General features: G+C 57.8%; 1 protein-coding gene across 1 annotated transcript in view; it reads right to left on the bottom strand.

Annotated features, from left to right (window-relative positions):
• Positions 1–1,322: 1,322 nt before the first annotated feature.
• The window catches only part of LOC133344536 (protein FAM110B-like), a 31,458-nt gene continuing 9,746 nt past the window's right edge, over positions 1,323–23,034 (bottom strand). The window contains 4 exon segments of the mRNA XM_061554519.1: positions 1,323–13,878; positions 15,265–15,396; positions 16,026–16,442; positions 16,444–17,471. Of these exon segments, the coding sequence (XP_061410503.1) occupies positions 13,459–13,878; positions 15,265–15,396; positions 16,026–16,442; positions 16,444–17,295 (1,821 nt within the window). The 5' untranslated portion in view covers positions 17,296–17,471 and the 3' untranslated portion in view covers positions 1,323–13,458.

Below are 23,034 nucleotides of genomic sequence, written 5' to 3'. Positions count from 1 at the left end.
GATGTGGAGCTGAGTGGACTTGCCGATGACTGGTACCAGCGGTGTCAAGATCGGCCTCTGTGGAGGAGGCTCATGAAGGACGCTACTGGGCAGTTGAAGGCAGTCGCCCTCCAACAACAATGGAGGGCGGAGGAGGGACGCTCACAAAAACGAGCGGAGCGCCGGGTGGCTAAAGCACAGTAAGTTAGCACAGTAGGGGGCACAGGTGGTGCATCATCAGCCAGTCATCTCAGTCGACCCGTGACACCTGGGTCTGCCCCGTGACCTGCCAGCGGGCGTTCGACACTTCACGTGGCCTCAACATACATCTAGCCTGGCACAAGCGTCGTGGTGACGTCACCGACACTTAGTGGCAAATGGTGGTTGTCGTAGTTGTCGCGTGTTGTGTTTTGTGTGTGCTACCGATGGGTACGCGTTTCCACAAACCGTGCCAGTAAACGCGGCCCTGTAACATCGCTTGCGTACGCGTTGCACGAGAGATGAAAGAGATATCGGCTTGGCTGCCACATGGACGAAACACCGTGGGCCCCCTACCGTGTTGGAGCAGAGGTCAACTCGGTCTCTCTCGGAGGTCGCTCTGCAAGGGTTTCGCAGCCACTGGCAACCGTCAGGGCACCTGGCCGAGGTGCTCACTTATCAATGCTCACTTATCAAGTGAGCATCTCCAACGTCTGATGGTGCCCACAGCGGAGGGATGGCACGAGCTTGCGGGAAGGGGCGCCCCAACACGGGGCCCAGCCCCCACAAGACCAAAGTCGGAGCCTCCTGTGGAGTCAGTCGGCTTCCGTGGCCGCTCCGTGCCACCAAGAGTCGTCGCCGTGGCACCGCGAGAAATGCTTTCCCTTCCTCAACTTTGCACTCCGGATCGTGTGCTTTGTGTGTTGTTCGTCATCGTCACTTTCTGTTTTCAATTACTTCGGTGACCTCATGGGGCGTCATCTCAGCCTGGTTACGTGGGAAATTCCTTCCTGCTGATTCCACTTCTGCATTGATCTCATCCACCGGAATTACACGTGGAGCAAGAGAAAATGATTTTTTTTGTGTGTTTGTCGTTGTAACTTTGACCCTGTGCCCCTACTGCACATCTGTGTGAAAAAGAGCTTCATAGCTCATCGGATTTCTGCCGGATAAGTAAAGATTCTGCTTCTGAAAAATCCAATCATTGCATCCTTTAGTTTCTTTCCACAACGGCGACGGCCGCGACCTGCTGTGCGTACGCTGAACTTCGTCCGCACCGTTACGAAGCCAAGCGCGCGGATAGATGAACCTGGGCAGAAGAGAGAATGGCGGGATTCCGAATGAACGACGCCACCACCGGGATCTCACGGACAGCAGAAGAGTTTATTGGGCAGGGTTGCATCACAGAACCACGAACACCGACTGCACGAACCGATGGCAGCGCCTGTGCCTACACTCCCCGGGTCCAGCGAGGAGAGCGACACCACCGCTGGCCACCAACCACCGACCCCGATGCCCCCAGGACGCTCACCGCACGCCACCTTCAACCAACGCTTCTACGTTCTCTAGTCACAAAATATTCCACGCGACGAGTACAAACGCAACCACGAGAGCCCGATCCGCCGCTCATCCAGTGTTTTTCAACGTTACAAAAAAAAGCTCAACGATTCACCATTTTTGTTTTGTTTAAATCTATATAAACCTCCGGTCAGTTTTCTGTTCTGTGGAATGTGCGGCTGCTGCATTAACACCAGCAATTCAAGTACTGACATCGGAGCCTCGGCCTTTTTCTTCAAGTGAGCAGCAGCTCCATCGAGTTCCTTCGCAAAGCCCGTGCTCGGCAAAACGACGGACGTCGTCCGCATGGCGACCCAAGTGCGCCGTCCCCAGGTCGGGGCTGCATGCCGAGCAGTGCCGGATGATCCTAGAAGCAGAGGTAGCTACATATTCTACGGGCCCCGCACTTTCAAGGGCCCCGCGCTAAATGCTTTTAAGCTATCAATTCCGGTTCAGTGATTCTGCACTTGCTCTATGACTATAGTACTATAACGACTGGGTGTTTAAGGTTAGCGATTTGTCGTATTATCTGGTTGTATGGCAAATGAAAAAATACAATTACTTTACTGTGCAAGTTAAATATTTGTGTTTTAATATTTACGTGTTTGTTCTTTCATTTAGGGCCCCTTTATAACATCCGCTACATGCCCCGCACTAGCTTCATCCGACACTGGTGCCGAGCCACGCCACCTCCCCCTGGGGCTTGCGCCACACGGCGACTGACCACGGGGGGCATATCCCAGCACCCTCCAGCACGCCCGCAGTCGTCGTGCGTGGCGAAAGCCTTGAGACGGGGAAGCGGCGCAAACAGCCTGACCTGGGAAACCGCATTTCAGAGGACGCGCAAAGAGCACGCACTCGCACAAAGATCCCCCGTGCGGCATAAACGTACTGTTGGGGCAAGTGCTGTTCACAAGCACCTGTGAAGGCCAACATGGCACACGAGGGGGTTGTGTGGCCAGGACCACACAATGTTTACACACCGCACCATTCGAATCCTGCTCACGACCTATTACGGTCTCACGAATATCTGCACCGATCCTGGGCCTTCCCTAGGCCGACCCAACCTTAAATGGTGCGGCGTTCACACATCAACATTGGGGAGACAATATGCGGCTGGGTGTGGTGTGGGTCAAACACCTCCTCATGTGAAGTTCTGGCCTTCATAGGTGCTTGCTGTCAAAGCACTGGCCCCAACAATCCATTAAGGCCATAAAGGGAATCTTTATCTCGAATTTACACCAAAGCACAGGCGTGCGCGCGCGCAAGATGCGCACACGCACACACGTGCACAAGCACACATACTCACACGCGTGCGTGCGCACACCGCTCTGAAAGGCAGAGCGACGGGCAGCCGAGCGACAGGCAGCAGCGTGCGGCAGCCCGGCAGAGGGGATGCGCTGCCCTCGGCGCGTTCACGAGCAGCAGCAGCAACAGCCGAGGCATCGCCACCACCGCCGTCTCCCAGACACTCATCGAGCTCGACGCTTTGCTTCATCACCATTGCTTTACAGAGGCTCACGTCGCTCCTGGATGCACACTAAAGTTTCCCATAAATCCGTTGGCAACGCGTACCCATGGGTAGCACACGCACACAACACACACACGCAACACCTCCCATGCGGCCGATGCAGACAGCCACCGGGGTCTGGCACGCCGCGCCAGACCCCGGTGGGGGTAACGGGGGTCCCCGCCCCCTTTGCCAGCGACACCCCCCCCCCCATCTCGCTCCAGATTTGGCTGCGCCTACCCTCATTGCACGTCAAGTATGAACACGATCGCGAGCCGATCAGGGGGGGTCGGTTTTATTGGCAAAATTAAATAACATTTAAAGCATCGAACTACGGGGGTTGGTTTTTTTCTTCTTCATCTTCCGAACACGCTTCTCGAAGTTTCCGTTTAAACAATGCCACCTTCCACTGGCTTCTACGGTGACCGAGTCCCGTCAGCAAGGTGGGACTTCATACACCGCGGCGATGCCACTCGGCACAACTCGCGCCGTTGGCAAAAACGCCACCGCCCTGAGCCACGTGGGGGTCCCGACCACCACCGGCGTCGCCTCGAGGACCACGGCCCTTGGGCGCTCGTCGGTTCGTGATGCGACAGGCGACAGCCGGGAAACAAAGACGACGACGATTTTACGACGTTTAAGATTGAAATCGGCGCTGTAATCATGCTGTTATGATTAACGTTACAGGACGTCGTCCGAACATAAAACCCCATTTGTCAAGAACACCTGGCCCTCAACATGAATGGCCGTCCTCCGCGACACGAGGGAGGAACCACCGGGGCCTCTGCTGGGCCATTCCTCTGAAGAGCCACTGCCCAGAACGTCGCATGTTGTGTTTTTTTTACTTTTGCTCTCAGGGCAGCGTGTTATCGGTGCACTGTGTCGAGTTTCTATTATTTGTTCTTGCGTACCGGCCACCCAAGGCGGCGGCAGCAGCAACAACGACAAGTTACATTTTGAAAACCGCGCGTGCGTCTCTCAACCTGCGCGTCCGTCTCTCAACCTGCGCGTGCGTCGCTCGGACGCGGGAGCCACCCCGCTCGCGCGTCCCACCTCGGGGCCGCTCGCACCAGAAGATCGCCGGCCAGAGTAGACCCCCACCCCCCGCCGCCCCGAGTCGGCCTGGCCTCGAGCTGATGACCGACTCGAACAAAAAAAAAAAGCTTTGGCGTTCCCACGATTTTCCAAGTTACTCCGGTCACCGTGCGAGTCGTCGTGCGGATCTTTCCAAATGCCACTTACGAGTTCAGACTTCTAGATTTGAAGTTTTCGTGACTGCAAGGGTCCATACTCTTTGTTTTTTTCGGTAAAGTCACTGTATCAATTTTGCTGTGACGGTGCCACCTGAAGACGGAAGCTTGTGTTGCCTCCAAAACGTCGTGATTGAATTTATTTTTCTTTTCTTTTTTTAACTACGTGACTTTATCGAAAAAACCAAAGAGTATGTGTTCAGACTACCCCAGAGATGCTTTTGCGGGTGGAAGGTCTGGCGTATGTTGTCCGGCACGGGGCAGCGTCCGGCACGGCACGGTGCGGGGCTGGACCCGCGGTGGCCCAACGGCATTTATCAGTGAAGGTGCCGCTCCGCATCCTCCCGTACGACGACCGCTCTCGCTACTCGGCCAATCCGGTGCAAAACAACATGTGGATTCGTTTTTAAGACGGCCGTCCTGGTCGTCGCATTGCCAACTGTGGCCGGGCTTCATCATCGACGCAGCGGTGGTGCACTTTGCGTTAAATGATAATGCACAGAACCTTGACGATTATGCACGAATGGCAGAGCCAGAAACACGAAGGGTCAACCGAATAAAGGTTAAGCAGCGTAGTAGTAGTAATATTTGTTACTAAACTCATGGACGAGTTGAAAAATCGACGCTCACAACTAAATGTAGCAGCCATGAGGTATGCGGCGTTTCGCTCGAGACGCCGTCAAGCATCATCAGGACAAGAACCGGAAAGTCAGAGTAACAATCACCATAATAATAATAACGACGACGCTGCGATGGAAACTGAACGAGACATCGCTGGGATCGTTAAAACTTCTGGGGTGGAAACGCATTACAGAGCAGTCCGGGTGCAGCCAACAACAAAGACAAAGATCCCCCGCGTAGCCTTAACAGACTGTTTGGGCAAGTGCTTTTAGCGAGCACCTATGAAGGCCGGAATGGTACACAGTGGGGGTGGGTGGCAAGCACCACACCCAGCCTTCTTTGTCTCCCCAGTGGCGATGTTTACACACCACACCAGGTACTCATTTGAGGCCGAGTCGACCGAGGGGAGGCCCAGGACCGGTTGCTCAAGTGATCGTCACTGGTGTTTTGGCCACGAGCGGAAATCGAACTCGGGTCGCCGGGTTCGTAGCGAAGCGCGCTAACCACTACACCACCACACCGCCACTGACGACACCGATTTCTTGGACACGGCGCAGGGAAGGGCGGACGCCTCCCTTCACCAACAAATAACACCACGTGCACGCGCCGAATCGAGAAACCAACACTGCACGGGGAAACAATAAAGTTTCCGTTCTATCCAGGTCAAGCCTGGTTGATTGAGAGCGGACTCGTTTGCTATGGAGGGCGGCGGGCACCTGACAAATCGCCCCGGGGGGGTTCGGGGACAGGTCACGCACGAGGCTGCCCCCCCCCCCCCGCTCCGCAGGGGCATAGCGGGGGCGCTTTCGTCGCCACGCTCCACAATCCTGTGCTCGGCTTGGTTTTTGCATTCAACGACGTCACCGGCGGAGTTGTTTTTTGGCGTGGCGTTATTCGCGATCTGCGGTCGTGACTTCTGTAATTATCACGAGATAATTGACGGCGCTTTGTCGATCCACTACTGAACGAAGGCCTCCCCCCGGGCTCGTCGGTCACGGGAGATTCTTTGACCGTACTTCATCACGCTGGTCAGTGCGGGTTGGTGAAGCATTTTTGTCGTAATGGTATAGACAGCGTCTGTCCGTGCGCTCCCGCAGAGTTGTACGGAAGCCCAGGGAGCGGCGAGAACGGACGGCGAGGCCAGACGCCGTCACGCACGCCGTGACCTGGCCCTTGCGCGAGCGGGCCGTGAGTAACGGAGCGCCACGGTCCCCTTCACGGCACTCGGCCACGGCATGAGGGCGCGGCCCCTAAACTCAAACCCGGGTCCGCCTAGGCGGGGGCACGCGGCCCGTTCTCCCCTCTGCGCCACGACGCCACCACACGCGCGCACGCGACGAGGCGGCACGTGAGCAGTGAGACGGGCAGCGGTGGCAACTCAGTCGGCAAAGAGGGGCCTTGCAGAAGCGCGCTCGCTTGATCGACGGACCGCCGACTGCGACGCGACGGCAACATTATAGGCTCTGTGTATAAAACGTGCAGGGGCCTGGTGGCAGAGCCAAGAGGAAACGTAACGAGTGTGGTGCAAAAGATGGCTGCGGGGGACGACACTCAGAGGAAAAGACAGAGCGGGGGTTCGACGCCGAGCTCAGCGCCGAATAAGAACCGGGTTCAATATCGGCTGAGTGTGTGTCCCTGCTATGGCTGTGGATTTCTGTGGCTACGGAAAAAAAATGTAACTGGTATTGGCTAACCATCCCAATGCTGAAATAAATCACCTGCAAATTACTCAAATGGGATTGCACACAGCTGCAACATCGCCCCCCCCCCCCTTACTGCACGACAGTAATAATTATCTGCCACGCCAGCGACGCGAAAGATGTTTCTGCATGCGACACACCACACCCAGTATATTCTTGGTGAGAGCTCAAGCTCTGGATGAGGCAGCCATGAGGGACGGGACCCCAGGGGAGCACCAGGCCTCGTGCGTGCCACTGTGGAAGCGCTCGTGTGGCGAGCGTCGCCATCGGGACGCCACGGGTTCGTCCCTCCACAGAGCTACGGCACCGCGTTTACAAAAGTGCAAGAAGAGACTCACAGCGTCAAGTGCAAACAATGTATGCACAAGCCCGATGAACAAGTGGCATTTGTCTCCGCGCGTATGGCGATTATGCCTTGTTCCTTTGTGATATTTTATAATAAGGATGGCAATGAATTCATATCTATGCACATGGCTTAATTTCAGCCGGGTCAGTGACACGGAAAATCAATCTGACCCCCCCCTCCCCCGGCACACCATGTCCAGAATACTTCTCGTTATGGCTGCTGGAATTGCTGGTTCCTTGCCACCGAATGCACTCTGCCGGCGACTCATGGCCGCAACTTCCAGCCGTGCCCCGAATCGATGGTCGCCCGCTCGGAGCAGCGGCGCAATGGCGAGTCGCGCGCCACTTCCGGAGCTTCCTTTACCAACCAGGGCTAACGTCAATGGTGAGCGACATCTGAAGCGGTCATTGTTACCCCCCCCACTCCCCCTTCCTTCGCTAACCTGCACTGACCAGCGTGGTAAAGTACAAAAATTATAAACTATTTTTATTTTACCAGGTAAGGCCCACTGAGCTATATAGTAGTTATTTTTCACAAGCGACCTGGCCACAAATGATAGCTCAACGAAGTGGCTTATCACGTAGACATTTATAACAGCCAAATACTCGAAACGCGTGATGTTGATTCGAAATGTGGAGGGAAAAGCTGGAGGACCAGGAGAAAAATCCACATGACCACGGGGAGAACACGCAAACTCCAAATATACAGCAGGCATCGGGGTCGGGATTGAACCCACGACCTCTTATATACCAGGCGAGGTAGTTAACATCTCGCCACTGACCTACCAGGCCCTCATCCAGAAGTGGATCGACAAAGGGCCGTACATTGCACGAAACAACCAGGCCACCTCTGTGGCAAAAATCCAGCAGCGTTGCTTTTGAATGCTGCGATGCGAGCAAGTGTGGTGCGGGCACCCTGCTCTGTTGTCACCTGCCACGCTGCAGAACCAATCCCTGGCACCTTCAGCTCAATCGTGAATCTCCTTGTCCACGTGTCCGTGCGTCACAGGCATTCACACGTAGGGGACTGCGAAAGAAGTTCAACATGAACACACGTGCATACGACTGGGCGTGAACAGAACTGCGTTCGCTGAATTTGACCTTTTCCTGGGTATGACAGGATGGATGTTATAAAATATACGATTTGTCAGTGGACACTAAATATGTATGACAAGTTAATTAATTAGTCGTTAAATAATTATCTTGTCGTTAATTAAGAACGATTAAGCGCTGGGTGTGAACCAACGAACGGCTTCGTGGTTGTGCTGCTGCGTGGCTCTCTGCCCGCGTCGTACCGCATGTCCTTCCGGCCTCACGTTCGACGTTCTGCTCCACGCGGAACCGAATAAGCTCTCGGCAGCACGCGGAGCGAAACGTCGTACATCGTACCAAACAAAAATTGCGGCGCGACCCCAAAACCACCTCGGCTAGACGGGGCGTGGCCTCAGATCGTCGTGCCCTCGCACGCCCAACCCGGCCCTCGCACTCCAGCGCCGCCAACGCCGGCAACGCCGGCATGGCTACCGGCGGTCACGCAGCCCCTCCTCGTTCCTGCTCGGTTGGGCTCTGCGGCAGCGTGCGCTGCTGGTAACTTCAGGGCGGCGACGTGGCCGAGTGGGGAGCGCATTTCACGGCTGTTGCACAGGTGTGCGGGTTCGAGCCTCGCGGCCGCGCCGGATTAATACCGCGGGGGGGGGGGGTGTTGACGGCGAATGTGACGCGGCTGTCTGCTCCACAGTAGACGCGGAAAGATTCCACGATTCGATTTTAAAAAGCGTCGTGGGCCACGTTGTGCCGGTGTCACAGTGACGTTCGTTTTCCAAATTTCGATTGGGATTACGCGAGGCGACGACTGCCGCATCCTGCGAACCTACCGCAGGCTGCACCCGTCCGCGACACATAGCACGTCTGGCTGCATGACAGCCTCGCGCTGTGAGAATGGCGCGCAAACCCAAATTAACCGACGCAATGGTAAATGAAAAAAAGTTTCTTTAACAAGCCCAACGTAGGCCCTCTTTGCTCCGGACATCTTCAGAGGGAAAGGGAGCGACGCAGATTCTCGTCGTGCGACCACACAGGGTCAGCAGCGGCACCGCGCGGTGCACGGCTACGGAGAGGGTACAGCGACCCCCCACGATCTACACACACTCACTGGAGGCTCGGCCACCACACAAACAGCGGCGTCACCCACCACACACACACACAGCAGCTCTAGTCACCACACAGACAGCAGTGACAACTACCACACACACAGTAGTGCTAGCCACCCAAGATAACAGACTGTTGGAGCAAGTGCTGTTAGCGATTCGCACCTATGAAGGCTAGTATGGCACACGAGGGGGTGGGTGGCAAGCACCATGCTCGGCCACCTTTGTCTCTCTACATGCACACACAGCAGTACCAGCCACCACACAGCAGCGTTGGCCACCACAGAGACACGGCGCAGCCACGGCACAAAGGACCAGCCTGGCGCAAAGGTGAATTGTGCGGGAAGCAGGGATCACCTTTGCCTCAGACTGGCCGGCGCAGTGGACGAGGCTTGATGGGGTTATGTCCAAAAGGTCAGGTCTCAGGAGCAGGGCGCGGGGACACACCACGCACTCTCTGCGACGCACATCACGAATGTTCAACCGAAAATCAAATCCTCTCAAGCACAACGTGAAATGTCCTCGCGACCGTCTCTTAACAATGCAAGCGTTCGCCACGAATCGCTAGAAAGACGACTCAGGGATAGTGAAGGGGATCACGTTGGGGGGAGGGGAGGAACTTTGCCAGGAGGGACCCCCCCTAGGGGTTGGCCTAGGAGGGTGGACATTGCGACTCACTCGGCTCGTCGTACACTCTGTTACTGCACACCTCAATTTATGAACAATGCGAGGCACGAGCAGCAGCGACTTCACGGGGTGTCAACGCCCATCAGGCAAGCGGTCGCTACCCCACGCTGTTTCGCCCCACAGGTCAAGAGGTCATAAAGTTCCCTCTCCGATCGAGCGGCTTAAACTGGAGCGCCACCGGGGGCACACCCGACCCCTTGGCGCGACGAGGCTGCGACACCGACCCAGGCCGCGCTCCCGGTCTCTGGCTGCCGCCGCCGTGCCCCTCTGTGCGTAACTCAAAGTCGGCGAGCCAGCTCGCACGCTCGCCACGGCCACGTTGCTCACACCGGGGTGAGCGCGGACTAAAGACTACGGGGGCTGCAAGCGCTGCCAGCTGTCGGGCTTGTGGAGTCGAAATCAGCAGCGGTGGCAGCCTGAGAGACGTCTCTGCACTTGGGGAACGTGTTCCTGCGATTCGCAGGAAGTTATCACTTTGATTTACTTCTTTATTACGAGAGCAGAAGGTGGCTTTCACATACTTCTCTTGCATCGAATTACTTTACGGATAACCTTCATTGTGGAGGACACTGGCTGGTACATTAATTTAGATAATTCCTTTAGGCAACGTAATTTGGTGTTTGAACGAGATGTCACTCCAAGCGCGACCGATCAACAAGCCTACTGCACACGAGTGGATTCGCTTGGCAACAGACGGCCGCCGTGCTGGCATGTCGCACACGCAGCTCTTGCCGGTGCACGGGCTCCGTCCGCCATCGTGAAGTGCAGAGGAGGGTAGCGGCTCGGCGGTGGAGCGAGTGGCTCGCGGTCGCAAGGTTGCGAGAGTTCCAATCCCAGTTTGGGGTTGACTCGGCGCTTCGTCCCTCCATCCGTCTACTCAAGCCGGTTCCAGAACCGTCGCGGTCGTACCTGTGGCCTCGTTATTGCAATTTGACGTATCAATCGTTAATACCCCTTGTCGGTCGGTAACACAGCTGGCTGCGAGATGGGCACGGAACAGAAATCCGTGCAAAGTTTCAACGAGCGCTGGCGGTTTCTCTCGTCTACGCCGAGGGGGCGACTTTCGTTCCGCACAGCGAATTCCGAATCGGCGCCCACTGCCCACAGCTCGCCCTCTCCTCCCCACGCCACCTCAAGGGAGCACGGTGTGGTCACGACGAGTCACGACGAGTTGCGGCGATTCCCACATCAGCTGCTCACGACGACAGTGTGCAGCGTGTAGCGTGCCCTGCACAGCCGTCAATCCTGAGGAGCATGACCCTTGCCGCGAGTCACCGCTGCAATCAGCGCGTCCTCGGGGTTCGGGTTGCCCCACTACACCTGGTGCCTTCCACGGGGATTATAATCAGCCCATTCACAGCTTCTGTTACTTCTATTGCTTTTTTTCTTTATTAATACCAATATAAAACACGTTAAAAGCAATGTCAAACACAATAATTAAAATAACACCACTGACTGTGACCAATGAATATCGCAAGCCAATTCTGGATCGCTCAAAGCAGTGCCGCCGTAGTTGCTGCCGTAGAGCGGGGGGGGGGGGGGGGGTGGTCTAACCGGGGCGGGCGGCGCGTGGAGATGCGGCTCACAGCAGCGTCACTCCGCACTTTGGGACAGCCCCACTTTCTCCCCCGTTACGTGCGGCACAGGGTAAATGCGGCCACGTGGTCCGAGGAAACACACCGCGCCCGCGTCTCAAGTGATTCGCGGGCTCAGCATCAGCAGCAAACCCAAGTGCAGCAGCAGTGGCCGCGGCGGCAGCGTTGTATTGCTGCAACACGACGCAAGACACGGCGGTACCCGTGAATCTCTCCCCGACGGTTGTTCGCTCCCTCTCTGCCGAGTCGCCCCACGTGCCCCATGTTGCCAGGCACCGCAGCACACTGTCCGTCTCCCGCGCAGCCGGCGCCGAGTGGTGAGCTACAGCTCCACACCCCGGGCCTCTAACTTGGAAGGACGCGGGCCGAGCTTTGTTGTGGCAGAATAAAAAGCTACCATTATTGATATCGTCACAAATTATATTCTTCTCCTCGACAAAAATAAGTTAGAGGACATCACGCGGGTACGGTTTTGAGCTTCACAATTTAGATGCACGGTATCCCTGTAAAACATAAACTTTGCTCGTGTTGATATGTAAAGGCTATCCGTTAGTGTCGGTCGAGAACACGGAACACGAGTCATGAAAAAACACCGCCTCGTATCCACACAATGACAGTGCCCTCTCTCGGCAGCGCCGCTCTCGCCGCTGCTCGCCCACCCCCCCACCCCTCCTGTTCGCTCAACCGTGCCGGCAACTGCCAGGGCAGGAACGCCGACACGGCATCCTTGGCTTGCGATCAGAAAGGGAGGCGTTGAGCACCACGGGGAAGTCAACGGCAAATTGTTTCTACGGAAGACGCCGGTCTCCACCGTAGCAATGTGGAATTCCCACCGTAGCAATGTGGAATTCCCACCGGCGGCCCGGTAACCGCCAACAGGCACAAGCGTCATTCGAGCGGCGGACGCGTCAAGCCCAGTCGCCTCCGCTCGACTCGCTCCACTCTCAATCGGTCGGTCAAGATCCGAGCGAGCCGAGCGGCTGCGCAACGGCAAATGCTTCCTGGTGCGTGCGTGCGAGCAGCTGGGCCCAAGCGAGCGCGAAGCGCTGCATGGCGGCAGCGGGGATGACGCGCAACGCTGGCGACGAGGCCGGATCACGATGGACAAACCGGTGCGGCTCCTTGGCGCGCCCCTTCGCAGTCCACACACACTCATCACACGCAGCCGCCCAGTACTGGCAACGCGTGCGGGGCCGGCACACGCGCACGTGGGGGCACGGAGGGGGCGCCGTGACCACGGTGCTCGTGAAGAGCGGGATCTCAACATTCTCGAAACAAACCTCGACCTCCCCTGGGAGCGGAGATCCCCCTCTGACGGAATTTTAATCTAAATAAATAAAACGCTGAGTTCGAATTTGTTTTAAGTTGTTGCTTAAATTCAGACCAGCCAGGAGGGCGAACGGTGCAGGGCTGAGTCCGCGAGCCGGCTCGTGGTGCTGGACCCAGCAGAGCCAGGCCCCCAGGCTGCACCGGACGAGACCAACGGCAAGCGCATCGCTCCGTAACGTCAACACGCTGAGAACATATTCTCAGTCGTCTTGGCCTCGTGAAATCCTTTAAATCATTAAAACTCAAACCATGGTGTGTAGCAGCGACATAGCATGGTCGCCATGGGCTATGCCGCAGGGAATTAAATTAGCCTCCACCCCCTGGGCGCCCCCCTCCGGCCAGTGGTCTCCGGGACAGTTGCGCCGCCTGTGCACCCCCAAAAGCCGCTCCGGCGAGGAGCGCACCTCGCCGTCTCACGCGGTGATGCCGCTCAGCCACAGTCGCACCCCCCCACCCCCACAGGTCACAGGGAGAGCCATACACCTGAGCTACGAGCAATGACAAACGCACGCGGCTGATATCCCCTGCACGTAGGCGCTTGTGCCTGGGCATGAAGCCAACAACAACAAGGACGACGACTCCCTTAGCCGTGCGGCGAGCCTGCCAAGTGGCGGCGCATTCGCACGGCTCTCTCGTCCCCTCCCTCGGCTCGCTCGCGAAATGTATTTCCGCATGCTGGAGGCTTCCACGCGAGCGGGCGGGAGGGGGTGGCTGGACTGTCGGGGTCCACCGGGGGCTCGTTGGGGGGCGGTCGGCGACCTACACGACGCTGGCCTTCTGGTGCAGCACCGCCTGCCTGCAGCTGTAGAGCCATTTGATGACGCGGGCATTGCGCTCCACCACGGAGATGGCGCAGGCAGCTCGCTGCCGCTCCTCCGCCTCCACCTGGCTGCTGCGGTGCGACGGCGCCGAGCTGAGGCTCTGCACGCTGGCGCTCTGCAGGTTGAGCGAGAGGATGTCGGAGCCCGCGCGCGCCAGCCCCTCCAGGCCATCGCCCTCCAGCAACGCGGGGTCCAGGCCGCAGTAGTTGAAGAAGCGCTCGATGTCGGCGCCGGTGCGCGCCAGGCGCGAGCTCAGGTCCGACTTGGAGCGCTGCAGCGCCGGGCGCCAGCCGCTCCCGCTGCTGCCCGCCTCGGAGGCCTTGCGCGGAGAGCTATGGGTGCTCATCTCCAGCTCGCCCTGGCCGACGGTGCGCACACGCACGCAGGGACAGAAACGAACAATTAGGAACGATGACAACAGTGGCAGCGGCTGGCCATTCGCCAAGAAGTGGCGGCGATATCAACGCAGTGCTGCTCGTGCCAGGCTAGGCGCACCTCAAGGCCTTCACGTGAAGTGTGGAAGGCTCGTTACTGGCAGGGCACGAAACAGACCCAGGTTAACCGACAGATGCACCACCGACACGCTCAGTGTAAGGTACAGATTAACTCCACCATATGAACAACCAGCCTCAGGGTATGTAAAGATCGACAACCCAAACAGCTGTAATGATGTTGCTCATTCATCCAGAAAAATCTCACCAATCCAGGTAATTTTGACCATTATTTATGCTCCCGATTGAGGGTGCCATGGTGGCGCGACGTGAACTACCTCAGCTGGTATCAAGGAGGTCATGGGTTCGAGATCGACCCCGACGCCTCGATATATGGAGTCTATAGGTTCTCCCCACGGTCGCCTGGATTTTTCTCGAGGTCCCCCGGTTTTTCCCTTCATATTTAGAATCAACGTGCGTTTAGAGTATTTGGCTCGTATAAATTTCGTTGAGCTATCATTTGTAGTCAGGTCGCTTTATGAAAACAGCTACGGAGCTCAGTGCGGCCTTACCTGGCAAAATTAAATTGCGCTTCACATTGGTGCTCTCTGCCCCGCCCACTTCGTTGCAGCTCAGGAGCTTTTTCTCTTGTGCCACGCCCATCTTTGAAACCTTTATCAGCGGTTGCCTTAGGCGACCATCTCCCTCTTTCCTCCTGAAGACGGTCGCTTGTGTTGTGATCGAAACGTCGTGTTTTTTTTACCTTATTATTATTTTACCATTATTACTTTAATTACATTTTTCATTCCGGAAAGAACCAAGAATAAGTCTACATTATAGACTGCCGTTATGCTCACTCAGGTTAAGAACCAGGCTACAGTCTACATTATAGACTGGCAGTACGCTCACTCAGTTTTATAACCATTGCTACATGTACATTATAGAATGCCAATACCAAGCTTAAAAACCAGGCTACAGTCTACATTGTAGACTGCCAGTACACTCACCAAGGTAAATAACCAGGCTACACTCTATATTAATGTTTTTTTATTCACTTTATTTTTATTATTATTTTTATATCTACGTGACTTTACCGAAAGAACCAAAGAATATTAATTCCTGCCGTCATGAAAGTTTTAAGTAAACAAATACAATAAAATAGTTTAGTTTAAATAGTTTAGAAACAAGGGTCTAATGTCCGCTGGGGGGGTTGCCGCGGGTCGTGGCGCACAGCTCTGCGACGTGCTCGCGGCTCGTGCCGCCACACGTCGGTTGGCACCACGATAACCGACGTTTGGTTCTGTGCCCCGTACCTGCGTGGAGTCGGGCGACAGGAGGCCTTCGAGGGACGCGCCGGGCGGCGCCGCCTCGCAGCGCGGCTCCCCGTTCGAGAAGCGCGCCATGCTGGCCGCCGCAGACATCTGCTGCTCCGTGGTCTCCAGCATCTGACGTGGGGGGGGCGCGGGGAGCGCGTCACAGACGGGGCGAGCGCGTCACAGACGGGGCGAGCGCGTCGTCACAGTGGTTCGGCAATCGCGTGACGGCGTGGTAATGGCAGCAGAGCACAGTCGGTGGGGATTGGACGAGGCAGGCTTTGGTGATTTTACTTATTTACCCGAAAAATATTATTCAGGAGGATCCTGCTCCAATGAGATGCTTGCATTGCATTTTTTTCGTTTTATCTATGCGAGAAAAGCAGGAAACCCGGAGGAAACCCACGCGGAAAAGGGAAAGATCACCCAAACGGAGAACCGCCTGGATCAGGAATCAAATCCAGGGCCACTGAGCAATATAGCTCTTTTTCAGAAACGACTTGCCCACAAATGATTGCTCAACGAATACTCTAAACGCGTGATGTTGATTCTAAATGTGGAGGAAAAAACCGGAGAACTCGGGGAAAAATCCACGCAACCGTGGGGAGAGAGACACGCCAAATATAGAGCAGGCGTCAGGGTTGGGTTCAAACCTACGACCTCCTGCATACCGGGCGAGATAGTTAACATCTCCTAGCCACTGTGACCCTCTGTGGGTCTCCATGCGAGTCTACGAACCTCTGTGTGGGGGAAGCTCTCACCTGGAAGAGGCGCCGCACCACGTTGTTGCCGCCCCCCAGGGGGCTGCCGCCACCGCCACCGCCGCGCTGCTCCCCGTTGGGGTGCGAGCGCACCGACTCGGCGCACCAGCGGCGGTAAGCCTCTAGCGCGCCGGCGCGCGCCCACAGCTTCGCGCCGAGCGCCCCGTCGCCTCTCTCCGTGGCGCCGCCTTGATTCACCGGGCCCGGCGCCGCGAGCTCTGGTGCCGGCGCGAGGCCGAACTGCGACGCCTGGCGCGGCGTAGCCGTGGGGTGCGTGGCATGGGGAGGCGTAGGAGGGGAACGCAGGAGGGTGTGGGGGCGGCGCCCCGTGGCCGGGGTAACCGGCGTGGGCGGCCTGCGGCTGGTGCCCCGCGTGCGCGGGAGGAGGTGGCCGCTGCGTGAGGCCGGTGCCGTGCGACTGGGACGACCTCGCCTGGGTGGCGCGACACTGCGACGGGGCGACCGCCGCAGCCTGCGAACACCCGACCTGCGCGCCGACGGCGCCGGCTTGCGTCGGCGGCCCACCCTTGTCCTTGGCATCCTGCTGCCCGCCGCCGTAGAGCACGCGCGGCCACTCCATGTGGCCCATGAAGGCCGTCTCGCTCAGTGGCCTGGCGACGGCGCCGTCGCGGTGGTGGCCCGCGCCGGGCTGCGACCGCGGCCCGAGTTCCGTCGCCCGCGCGCCGATCGACGCGTCCCACCTTACCCCGTCGCCGGCGCCGGAGCACGCCGCCGCCGCGCTGAACACGTCGATCATGCTGGCGGCCGCCCCCCCTCGCGGCGACGAGGATGACCCGGCGAGGCCTGGCCCGGCCGGCGATGCGTCCGCCAGGTCGCACATGCTGTAGTGGAACGACGTCGGCGCTCCGGCCGGGTCCCTGGCGCGGCGCTCCGCGGCATCGCGCGAGCCGACCCCGTCCACGCCGTCGGCGTGGTGCAGCAGCAGCGCGGCGTTGAGCGCATTGTTGAGGGCCTCGAGGGCACTAGGGCCGCCGCCGCACGCAGTCGCCGTCGACGGTCCCTGCCCGCCGCCGGCGCGGGCCGGCGAATGGGTGCGGCGCACGGCCGTGCAGAGCGGTGGGCGCGCCGGCGCGCACGGCTTGATGGGCTGCTGCTTGGTGCTCACCACCTCCTTGCTCTTCACGTACTTGGCCTTGTCGGCCTCCAGCCGCTCCACGGCGCTCACGCGCGCTTTGCTCGGCTCGTCGGCCGGACGCCGGAAGTAGTCGGGCCCCTTGTTAAGAATGCGCAACGGCAGCGCGGGGTCCATGGCGCCTGGGAGCTTGCGCGAGTTTTTCTCCGGCTCCGTGTCGTTGAGGGGCCGCTGAGCGACCGGTGGGGGGGGGGGCGCTAATTCCGCACCGCTCCCCGTGCTGCCGTCACGGCCATGGGCGGCTGCTCCTCCTCCGCGAGCGGTGGTGGCGATTAGCGAGTGGCTTCTAGCGCCTGCGCACAACGGAGAGACCAGCGAGTCACACAAACAGAGACCCCAGCAAGTCGCACCAAGAGACCAAAGCGACGGTGCTGCGGCGTTTGTATAACAATGTGAACAAACGGTGGTTGTCCAACGGATTAACTTGCCTCCGCCACATGAATGTGGAATTTCCATCACCGATTCAGGGCTGTAATCAGGACAGGAGCACCGCATCGCTACTCATTTGAGCAGAAAATCACTTTGACCTTTGACTTGCTGACTGTTGCTCATGTGAACGCGTTATTAAAACCTCAAGAGAATTTGCCCATAATGAATCAACGCTGCTTACATTATGCACTCCGAGAAAGCCGTGGGGACGGCGGGGGTGGGCTGCGTAAGATATCCCTTCATGTTTATGTGGAGAGATATATCGAAGATAAAATACATTGTCTGCTTATCTATTTCTCTCTTGAATAGAGTACGCAGCCCATTCCATCACTAACAAAGATCCCCAATATGCTGTTAGCGAGCACCTATGAAGGCCGGTAAGGCGCACGAGGGCGTTGGTGGCCAACACGACGCCCGGCCGCCTTGGTCTCCCTAGTGGCAACGTTGGCACACCCCACCAGATACTAATTTGAGGCTGAGTCGACCCAGTGGAGGCCCTAGATATTCATAACCAGTGTTAGCCATGAGCGGGAATCGAATTCGGGTTGCTGGGTCTTCATAATGCGCTGAAATAACCACTGCGCCTCCTAGAGGAGGCCCAGAACTGGTTCAGATAATCGTCACGAGTTGGTGGCCGTGAACGGGAATTGGCACTCGGGCAGTTGGGTTTCTAGCGCGGCAAGCTAACCGCGACACCACTGCTCTCCACAAACACTCATAGTCACACAGACACATAAATAAAGACAAATATCTCCCGTATAGCCTTAACAGACTGTTGGGGTAAGTGCTGTTAAGCGATCACCTATGAAGTTCGGCACGGCTCACGAGGGGGTGGGTGGCCAGCACCACGCCCGGCCACCTTTATCTCCCTAATGGCAATGTTTACACACTGCACCAGGTACTCATTTGTAGCTGAGTCAACCTAGGGAAGGCCCAAGACCGGTTCAGATAATCGTCAGCGGTGTTGGCCATGAGCTGGAATCAAACTCGGGTCGCCGGGTTCGTAGCACAGCGCGCTAACCGTTACTTCTGCTCCCCACAAGCCAATACCCACAATTCGCCACGAAGTGATGGTGACGCCACCATGGCGCCTGTGCCAGGCCAGGTGCACTTTAAGGCCATGTGAAGTGTCGAAGGCTCGCTAATAGGAGGTCTTGGGACTGACTGAAATGACTGGTAGATGAACCAGCTGTACCCCCTACTGTGCCAACTTTCTGTATTTTAGCCACCTGGCACTCCGATCGTTGTTGTGAGCATCGCTGCTCTGCCCTCTGTTGCTGAAGAGCGACTGCCTGCAACTACCTAGTAGCGTTCTTCACAAGCCTCCTCCATAGACGCCGATCTTGACACCGCAGGTACCAGTCGTCGGCAAGTCCACTCAGCTCCACATCAGTGCATCTCTTCTCCAGCCCAGGTAGTGCCCGTTTAGCAGCTGCTTGGGCATACAGTGGCTCGGCATGCGGGCTACATGACCCAGCCAGCGCAGCCTTGCCTGCCGGAGATGCACACTGATCAGATTGTAGCCAGATATTTCAAGGCTTTGTGAGCTCACAATTCAGCCTGGTTAAACCCAGGATGGATTGTAGGCATGCCAGGATGAATGTTTCTAACCGGCCCAGATGTTCTATTCGAGGGGTCCACGTTTCACAAGAACAGTAGAGCGACAGGCCATGTAGTTTCCACACAGCGTTACGCAGCCAATGAAAAAACAATGCCACCCGACTGATTCGGAGTGAGACCTCTGCTGTCAAACCGGAGCCGGTCATAAGCACACTGCCAAGGTATAGGAAACTCTCCACTCTCTCGACAAATGCTCTATCACCAATGGGGAGCTGAGGGGGTGGAGTGTTTGGTGGGACAAAATACCCAAGTAGGTGCTTAGTTTTGTGGGGCTGATGGTAAGGCCCCACCTCTTTTTGGCACACTCGAGATTCAACAGCAGCGCCTACAACTCCTTCTCTGAGTGAGCAGCAATCACCAGATCGTCGGCATACAGAACGTGGTTGACTAATCGGGAGCCATCCCTCGAAGACCGCACCAGGGCATCGATCAGCCTCCCATTGTATCTGTGCCCGATGTACATTCAAGTACAGTACTGTCCTGGAAGGCTTCCCGAACGACATCATACCTGTCAACCTCTTATCAGTGCCTGCCTTATTACAGACCAATTCAGACCTTATTGGTCCCCCCGTGCCCCTTATAAATCTCATCGTTCATCCTACAAAGTCCCTCCTCTGAGTGAGCAGCATTCACCAGATCACGCACATAGACACACACACAGACGCAAGAGGTTCACTACAACCATAGGGCCTTGTGTACAACAAAGGCGGTGTCTGTAGCCAGGGTAATTTAAATATTTGCTGTGCCGTTAATAATCGACAGAAGTGTAAACACACACACCGGGCAGCACACTCAATTATTTCATCAGGCACCAGGTAAGAGCTGGGGCATTCCACAACACGCAGTCAAATACAACAAACGTAAGCACACAGCCCTTTTGCCTGTCCAATGCCGAGTTGACCCAGGGTAGGCCCAGGACCGGTGCAGATATCATTCATCACCGATGTTGGCCGTGAGCGGAAACTGAGCTCGGGTCGCCGGGTTCAAGGCACAGGAGCAGCAATCACATCCTCCTGCTGCCCCTTCTGCTCCCTCCTGCCCCTGCTGCTCCCTGCTGACACTGTTGCTCCTGCTATCCCTGCTGCTCCCTGCTCCTCCTGCTGCCCATGCTGCCGCTGCCGCACCCTGCTGCTCCTCCTGCCGCTCCTGTGCTGTGATCTGCTTGCGTCCCTCTGCGTTCTCACCTCCGCCTCCTCTGCCTTTCGCGGCCTCAGCTCAAAGCGATGCCGTGGGGTGCAAGGCGACACTGCGGCTGGAGTGGCCTCGACAGAGCCACGGGGAAGCCCTCCTCAGAGCAGACGCCAGCCAGGCGCCTCGGAAGAGGTGGAAGGAGTACCCACACTTTACCCCCACCACACGTGATCTGCCAAGCAACTACCCGTTTACACTGCTGGGTGGAGGTGAGGCGCGGGGGAGGAGTGGGGGAGATTTGTGAAACTTGTACATTGAACTTCTTTCGCACCGTAATGTAGCCATGCTAATTGGAGGGGCACTATTTGCTTTAACTGTCGCCCCTGGTAGATTGAAGATTGAACCAGTGACCTCGGCATTGCAGGGATCGGTGTGCCGACCGTTACACCATGGCGCTGGCGTCTCGGGTTCTACGACTGCGAACGCGACGTGGTCTAGGCCGATCCAAGGGGCAGGGCTCCCCCGCCCCTGCGTCGTCCCCGTGAACCAGACACCTGACTCAGGGCCAACGTGCGGATAAGAAACCGGATCCCACCTCCCGAGATGAGGCCATTGTGCAGCCCCTCCGCCCTCGACAGGGACGGGAGGAACCAGACACGGGCAGGCAAAGGCCACTGCCAAGCCGCTTCCTCCCCTGGTTCCTGGTTTTCCGTGGCACCCTCTGCTTAGCGAACGTCTCAACGCAGATGGAGCGATAAAATTAGCACATGTGCAGGAGCCAAGTGGACTGCTGCATCGCACAGCTGTAAGAGATGGTGTATGCTTGGAAACGTCTCCTTCCAGCAGTGGCGTGCTCATGGCTGTTAATTTCATGTTTGAAAGCCACCTCCATTATTACGATGAAGCTTCAGCCAGGAGCAGCCTCATTCTGGCTTAACCAGGCAATGCTTAACGCCTGACCCCTTAACCCTGGGAGCAGATCCCACACTGTACATAATATAACCACCTTCCCTCTCCACTGCCATGGAAATCTGCATCACAACAGCTCACGCCTCCATTTCAGACAAAATCCCTCCTCGTATCGCACAGCACCACTCACGCAATCGTCCATCATTCTACTCACCCACTCGCTCGCTCACACTCTCACTAACCCACTCATTCAAGCGCTCCCCTCCCACCCACCCACCACCGCCGCCACCGCCGCCACGACAACAATCTCTCTTTCTCGCCAGTCTCCTGTGACACCTGCGGGAGGCTGCCGTCGCACCCACCATTTTACAGCCAGGCCTCGCTGTTCCGCCGGCACCGACGCCCGTCGCTGACACTGCCTGTGCTGCGAGCGCGCGGAGCAGAGGAGCGAGACGGCGCGGTGTGCCGCCGTGCGTCTGCGCCCGGCAGTGTATTTATAGCCGTACGGGGCGGGCGGCACGCGCTATAATAAGACGCGGCCTCCTGCGAGTGCTCCGGCGCAACGCAAAAGCAGAGATTTTTTTTTATCCTGTAAAAAAAACAAAAAATCCGGCACGGTTTCCCGGTGGCGAGTGCGGCCACGAACAAAGCTCACGGAACGCAGAGGGGGGGGGGGGGTGTGCTCCGTGCTCCACGCTCGCCTCTCGCATTCCCACGCATTCTCTAAATCCCCACGCACTTTTCCGTATGACGAAGGTAATAACCTTGCTCAATGGGGAGCGGCGACAGGACGCGGAGGCCTTTGTGTCTCAGCCTCGACAAAAAACGAATCAATGGGCAGCGGCGGCGCCGCGCGCTCCCGTGCCGACGTTTGCCCTCCTGGCCGAGCCGGGGCCGCTCCGCTCGGACCCCCACCGGGCGGCGGAGCCTGACGTGGAGGACGCAGCGCGCATAGTACCAGCAGGGCCGGACGAGGGGCCCACAACGCAGCAGCGGTTGGGCTCGCACTGCGAGGAGGAGGAGGAGGCGGCAGCCTCTCCGCGTAGACGGTGTTCAGCAGCTGATGGCGCCCCTCACCGTGCGCAGTACGGTCGCGGTTCGCACGCCGCCGCCTCCTCCGCCGCCTTATCTCTCCAACGGCTCCAACCGTCGTTTATTGAGCGGTTCGGCGTCGCCGCCCCCCATTGGCCAAGGGATTGGGCGCGCGTCGAACGGCAGATGGGATTAACAAAAAGCTGTCACTTTTACCCTCGGCGGCAGCAATCAGCACAGCGCACCGAGAGACCAAACCACGCTCGTCGAATCGCCGAGGGCTGGCGCGTCGTGAGAATGCAGCGTCACGCAACGAGCGCCGCTCGGGCCGCGGAGAACGAGCGGCCGAATGAACAGGTGCCGCCCCGGGGTCATGGACGGTCCTTGGCCTCCGCGAAGCACCGCCCGAACGCTATCGCGGCGTGGGCGGGAATGGCGTGGCCCGCTCAGCGACGCGCAGCTGAGCGCGCGTCCGCAGCCCGGGACCCCTCGACTACGGCGCTGGCTCCGAGCCGGTCACTCGTCTGCTCAACTCGCTCACGCCACGGGCAACGGCGTAGCTTGATGGCGCTGCTGCTTATGCGTTGCCGCGCGGTGCCGTCGCCCCTGTCCGTGTGTCCGTGCGCACCGTTATTCGCCCGGCGTTCAACTCAACCCAGCTGCTTCAGTGTCATTTTAACGCAGCGGTTGTCAACGTGCGGGTCATGCACCCCCCGCCCCATCCCCCAGGGTCTT

The sequence above is a fragment of the Lethenteron reissneri genome, chromosome 20 (assembly GCF_015708825.2).
Source record: "Lethenteron reissneri isolate LAM-NWPU_2019-01 chromosome 20, ASM1570882v1, whole genome shotgun sequence".
In the NCBI taxonomy this organism is placed as follows: Eukaryota; Metazoa; Chordata; class Hyperoartia; order Petromyzontiformes; family Petromyzontidae; genus Lethenteron; species Lethenteron reissneri.
The sequence above is the reverse complement of the archived record's forward strand: the minus strand, read 5'-3'. Positions and strand labels throughout refer to the sequence as shown.